This window comes from Seriola aureovittata, chromosome 19 (assembly GCF_021018895.1).
Source record: "Seriola aureovittata isolate HTS-2021-v1 ecotype China chromosome 19, ASM2101889v1, whole genome shotgun sequence".
Taxonomy (NCBI): Eukaryota; Metazoa; Chordata; class Actinopteri; order Carangiformes; family Carangidae; genus Seriola; species Seriola aureovittata.
In genome coordinates this window covers 12,308,154-12,314,865 of record NC_079382.1, presented here as the reverse complement: position 1 = coordinate 12,314,865, position 6,712 = coordinate 12,308,154, and the positions used below count along the sequence as shown (strand labels likewise).

The 6,712-nt window shown below is 38.3% G+C and overlaps 1 protein-coding gene across 1 annotated transcript; it reads right to left on the bottom strand.

Annotated features, from left to right (window-relative positions):
* Positions 1-671: 671 nt before the first annotated feature.
* LOC130187260 (pro-opiomelanocortin-like) lies at positions 672-6,712 on the bottom strand. Its single transcript, XM_056404693.1, has 3 exons — positions 6,465-6,712; positions 3,186-3,312; positions 672-1,647 (listed from the first exon to the last, which is right to left on the bottom strand). Exons 2-3 carry the CDS (start codon positions 3,303-3,305, stop codon positions 1,018-1,020), a joined length of 750 nt encoding a protein of 249 aa, XP_056260668.1. The 5' UTR covers positions 3,306-3,312; positions 6,465-6,712; the 3' UTR covers positions 672-1,017.

The following is a 6,712-nucleotide window of genomic DNA, read 5'->3' as shown; positions in this document are numbered from 1 at the left end:
ATGATATTTGTTGACATGGAGAAAGACAAACCAGAAGTGATGAATCACCTGGTTTCAAGGAACTGACAGAAAAGTCCCCAAAAGCCTGGGGAGGGGATATATTAACCATAACATTACATACAATGTAGAAGACTGTTATTAAAATGGGTCATGTCTGGAGTAAAGACTATATAAGTCTGTGTGGCTGTGTCATTCTTTGCGTTGTGCTCAATAAAGATGGCAGCTCAAAGTTTAGTCTTTATTTCCTCCTTCAGTTCTCTGTGAAGTGGGATAGCATGAAGGACCTGGAGAACCAGGATGGGCTGGCAGAGGAAGACTCAACCAGAGGAGACAAGTGAAGAATACGTCGCCACATACGATCTCGCAAAGCTGAAGCAGAGGAGAAGAGGATGAGATTTCTCCATCCCCTTGGACAAGATAGTCGTTAAATGGGAAGAAGAGAGGACAGATGAGAGCTATTTACCAGCTGTCATCATCATCATGTGTCGTAAACAACAACAACAACAACAACAACAACAACAACGAACCCTTAAAGAAGGGTCTTCGGTCTTGCTTAGCAGGGCACTCATGGAACCCCCTCCTGCAAATCCCTCTGTGCCACTCTCCAGTCCATACCTGACTGGCAGTGGGACCCCATACACAAAAACTGGAACTCAGTCAGACAATTACCATTATTGTTTGCCACAAACAGAATGATCTTTAATATTACATTACTTTACAAAAAACATACCACTTTGTAAATAAACTGCGACGGTTTTTAAAATAGTGTCCTTCTTGCCCTGGAATCACTTTCTCTATTTGGGTCTTTTTTCAAAACATATCAATCAGTAATGACATTTCCCACAAAAAAAAACCAACAACAAAAAAACAAAAACAAAACAAAACCAATAAAAGAAAACTCTTTCAAGTCAAGTAACATGCATTGGCTATTAGATTTGTTCAACAACCCCCTCCCCTTCTTCTCCAATTCATCCCATTATCCTCTCCACATCCTTCACCATGATGTTCCTGAAGAGCCTAGCCAGTTTCCCCTAAGTTTTTCTTCTCCCACAGCTTCATTAAGCCGCCATTACGTTTGGAGGCAGGTGGGTTCCCCCATCTGAAGTGACTCATCCGATAGGTCCCATCTTTTCTGTCCTGTGGGCTCAACAGGACGTGTGACTTGGAGCTGACCCTCGCCCTCAGCAATTCTTGATATTGATGACTTTCTTGATTCAGGTCTCCTTTTCCTTCATCCTCATTACTGTTCAGCTGCCTGCGAGCCTGAGGGGGAAAGCTGCCCTCAGAAGAGCCCCCTCCCTCCAGAGAAGAGGCAAAGACTTTGATGGGCCTGCGTTTACGGCCAGAGGGTTTCCCCCAGCGGAAATGTTCCATTGAATAGGAGCGTCTCTCGTCACCGTGGTCCCTCAGCTTCGGCCCCAGTATCTTGTCTCCAGGGGGTTTGCCCAAGCGGAAATGCTCCATTAAATATGAGCGTCGCCGGTCGCTGTGGACTTGAAGATCTGACTCTGATAGCTTGTTTTCAGAAGAAGCCAGTGTGCCCAGAATGATGTTGAGCAAGTGGTCATCATCATTTATCTTCAGGGCCAATGTACTGACCTCTGGCAAATCAGTCTTGATCAGAGACATGCAGAGTTGAATACACTCCTGTGTGGAAGAAATCACAGAGGCACCAGTAACATCTTAAAATGCTGTTAAGCTGAGCCGATGATGATACAATAATGAGCTCTGTCTCTTTGATGCTTTGATGCTGATTTATTCCCGTAGATGCCAAACAAGAAAGATTCTGATCAAATTTACATATCTGAATCACCAAATGAGTACGGTGTCATAGACTCCCTGACTACATCTACTGAGAAAATCCCTGTGCAAAAAGTTCCAACAGTGACTTAAAGATAAAACTGAAATAGACAAAGAGCATGAAAGATTGAACTCAAAGCCCAAATCACAAATCTTCATCTTGTCATGGAATCAGATGCATCATGTTTTGCTTGAAAAGTGATTGAAAATGAATTGATAATCAAAAAAATTACTAATTAATTTTATGCTGATTGATTAATTGACTAATCTTTCCAGTTTTAACTATAGCCCGAACGATTTATCGGTCAGCTGATATTGGCCTATCGCAAATATATCGGTATCGGCTCCTATATTCTCTGATATGCGCTGAAATGAATACTTTTATTAAGAAGCAATTATGCAGTGGAAATACTAAGGTCAAGTAAAGTTACATAGGCAGCATTTTATGTATATTTGATCCTTTGTTTTCATTCAAGTTAAATATATATATATGTATATATATACAGATATACATATTTGTTCTTATGTTTTTTTATTTATAGTTATTCATTTTTATAGTTATTTTATTTAATTCCCAGTGAAGTTTACCATTTCAGTTCACTGATGTCACTTTGGACAATAAAGTTTATTGTTACTGTAAATTATCCTGCTTTCATTACATATCTTTTTCACAAGTGTTTATATATATATATATATATATATATATATATATATATGTCGGCCGATATATGATATCAGAATTTTTTTACTCCCTAATGTCGGTATCGGCCCCAAAAATCCAATCTCGGTTGGGCTCTAGTTTTAACAGCTGTTCATTTGTAAATCACTAAAATGGTTTACAACCAGCAACAGTGTCAATCCTGCAGGCCACTGAGACAAAACTGCTGCTTGTTAAAGAAAAGTATTAAACCAAACACAGGAAAACTGCTTGTTCTGTCTTTTTTTTCATTAACCTTGAGGCTATTTTTAGTTCTCCACAAAACATCTCTTTGTCAACAAAACTATTTGACCTTGGTCAGTGTAGTAGCTGTGTAGCAGTGTACAGTTTGTCCTAATGGGAAAGTAGATGTTTAAAATTTCCATTTTTCTTCAAGGACTTCTCATCCACGTTGACAAAAGTGTTGAGCTCAAAAGATGCAGAAAGGATTCTGAAGAAGATTTTGTGATTTGATCAAAAACTCCAGAGCAGCTTTTAATGCCCCTTGAAATTAGATTATTTTGTAAACTGCTGAGAACTACTTTTAGTTATGTTTTGTGCTATTTTTGTCTTTTCTTTCTTTAGTCTTTCTTTAGTCTCTTATTTAAAACACTTTAAACTACTATGAATGAAATGTAACATAGAGGAAACAGAAAGAAAGCAACAAGGAGGAGACAGTTTGACCTACCAGTATCCTTCCCTTGTTGCTCAGGTCGCTGCAGATAGAGCTGTTCCAGCACACCGATCCAAACCCAGGAATGCACACGTACGCCATCACCACCACTAACAACCAACATAGACACACCATCGTCAGCCTGTAGTGGAAGACAGAAACACAAGCGAGGCTTTGAGCTGAAAGGAAAGTAATGTGACGGCAGGGAAATTCAGAACACAGAAAAGGCTTTGATAAAGTGATAGTCTCAATAGGCTCAAATATTAACTTAGTCATTCCTACCCTGGAATAAATTGCTAGTTAGTAAGAAATATAGTAGGTGTCTCTAGATCATTGCACTTACGTAACACTTCTTTCCTTTCCTTATATAACATGTTTCAACATCGTCTTTGAGATAAATGGTAGATTTATAGTTGTGTTTGTCATGGTGAAATCATAACTGTGATCTCATATAGCAATTATCAGCATTCCTCTTCCAGCCAACATCACGTGTTATAATATATGGTCTTATTTTCCAGTGGCACATTTGTCTTATTTAAAAGTGGTTGATAAAGATCTGACACTGTTAATGGGGGACCATCCTCCATAAGATAGATCGATAGAAGATTTTTAAGGAACTATATAACAATTATTAGGTGGGGTTCAGATTTATATTTTAATATAATAAAATAATATAAATATTTGCTGCAGGATTTACTGTTTTTACATTCGGTAATTACCTTAGTACAAGTTTTCATTGTTAGTGGAGAAGTCTGCCATTTCTGTGCTGGCTTTGTGTTGACCTTCACTTGCACAAAAGATAAAATAAGATAATGGGGCTTGAATGTAATCCTGTTTAATTTTGTCTCACTGATATTAACCTCACTGTCTGAGTGTTAAAAAGCTGCATTAAGTTGCCAATGCAAATCCAACATTTCCTAATGTATCTGCTTTAAGCCCCCCCCCCCAGACATGTTTTAAAGTTTGCAAAAATACTCTGCTGTAATTAACTTTGTTTAATACAATTTACAGTTCTTTTACAACTCTGAAAAGGGGCTGGAAGCACATCTATGCTAAATTGCTGGAATTCTGTATCAGGACTCATGCCCCGGGCCGTCCACCACCGCTGCTTTAGCTCGGTTGACTGGTGAAAGAGCAGACCAAAATCAGCCACTAGCAGACAAATCAAAACGGTAAGCGTGGTTAGCGTAGTTAGCATAGTGAGCATCTTTTAATCTTTTATTTGTTGTTGTTTGTTGGCTTGTAACTGGCTGCGTTAGTGGTTAAACTAACCAATTCTTCTGTGCCCTGCTTTTCGGTGGAAAACCATTTTCAGCCATGTGCGGCATGATCATGCTCATGACATGATAAAGAATGTCAGTTCATTGGTTGACTTCTTTATTGAAACAATGGTAGTTTGTTTGGCTGCACTGTAAATAGCAACACCAGCTGACAAAGTGGCTGCTCAAAGGTTTTTGCTGTGGCATTAAACCACACTGTTACCATGGTAATGACGGGAGTCACCAAAACAACCAGGCCTGAAATCATAAGGATTATAACTTTCACCTATAATTGTGTAATAGTTTAATCTAATTTAAATTATTACAGTGCTAATTCATCAGGGCCTATCAGGACTTATTTAATGTCACTGAATGTAGGTGGTAATAACTGTTCATTTATTTGCTCTTGGTTCAAAAATTCAGCTGGAGCGTTCAGGAAATCATTTGATTTGTTTTCCATAATTCTGGCAATTGCAGATTCCAGCCCTAATGTGATTTGGGCTTTGTAAAAAAATATTGTTCTAATAACATATTAAATCTGAAATCTGGACTGAGTTTTGAGATTAGGGTGGAGGCGGTGGTGGCAATTTTCTTTCTAAGTCATGGGGAGAGTCTAATAAAAATATTGTATTGCTTTGATTTGCAGTGTCATTATCAATCAAACACAAGCTTGACCCCGTTTCTACACACTAATAATCTCCATACCAATCCTTAAACTGTGTTGATATACTATATATATTTTTCAAGTGGTCAATAATTTAATGTTGTAACCCTGCCAGAAAAAAAAAGAAAAAAAACCCTGAATCCAGCAGTCTGTTTAGAGTTGTCCAAGGGCACGGAACAAAGATGATGGTGGTCATTAAGTGAGTAATTACATCAGTGAATAGGCTTTGAATTTCCTCAGCTGTCGCACTAACAGAGAAACCTACAACCAAGCACTGAAGGGTCAGTGAGGTGATGTGAGATTTTGTTCCCATCCCCAGGAAATCAATCAATGCATATCCATGGATACTTGCAAGCAAACAAAAAGGAGGCGCAGTTCATATAGGTCCCACACATTTCAAAAACTATATATTCATTATGATAAGGAGGATGTACAAACAGCAATTCAATAGGTGACAGCATTCAGTGATTTCCTTTATGACGCATCTCCCCTCGTCTCTTTGTTGCTATGTTTATTATCACTTCTTCGCCTCCTCTTCTCTCTGTCTCCCCATCTTAAACCGTTTATTTAGGAGGGTTGTTTTAAGAAGCAACATAACAGAGAGAAATGAAACAAAACTTTTTAGATGTTGGGTTAAATCTGACATCCATCCTAGTCATCTAATTTCACTAAATTGACAGATATTTACATTTTAAAGCTTCTTTAGAAAATCCCACACCTCTTTCTTTTTTTAAACTTTTCATCCTGGTGCATTGAATGTCTTAGAGGATGTGAGTCCATTTTCTTTCCTTTGCTGGGAAATTGCATCTTGTTGTTTCTAACTCCCTTCTCCATTATTCTAAGGAGTGACTCCTTGGTGGGCCATTGCCTTTGTAACTCTGGCAGAGACTTGACAACACTCTTCCTACAGTATGACTCACTCAGCCCTCCACAGACATACTCTGTTAAAAAAGAGACTGAGAGCTGCAATTAAAATAGGTTGAACGCTTATGTGTTAATGATATACAGAGTAATGTAAGGTTTTCTAAGTTCGATCAGTGTTTGTATTGATATATACATTAATAGACAGAAATTAAATCGTCACCTAAGACAACTATGCATACTCTTCAAAAGGCTGAGGTGTAGTCTTCATGAAATATAGATCCACTTTAAGGAAATTTGACATAAGTATTTGAGTAAATGCAGCTGCACATGTCAGAAAATGTCAGAAAAGTCTAAATCAATCAGTCAGCAAGTGTGTTTAATCAGTGCATCAATGCCTATTCATTCAGAAAAACAAGCAGCAACAAACAATCAGACACAATTTTGATCCATGCCAAAAAAACAAGAACACACAAACAGTTTGTTTGTTATTGGGTTGTTTTTTTTTACCTTTTCCAAATCCTTTCTTCTCCTTTCCTCTTGTTTTTCTCCCTCTGTTTGTCCACAGATCTTCCAGAGTGGTGACTCTTTCACAGTGATCCCTCTCCTCCTCTCTCTGTGCTCTGTGATGAAATGATCAGTAGGAGAGGGTCTGCTGTTGCTTCCTTAGAGGAGGAAAGCTCTTTTTATAGACACATGAAGTACGGAGCTCCGAGTCTCGAGGCCTTGGGGTGTGATTGAGGTAAAAGGGTCTTTTG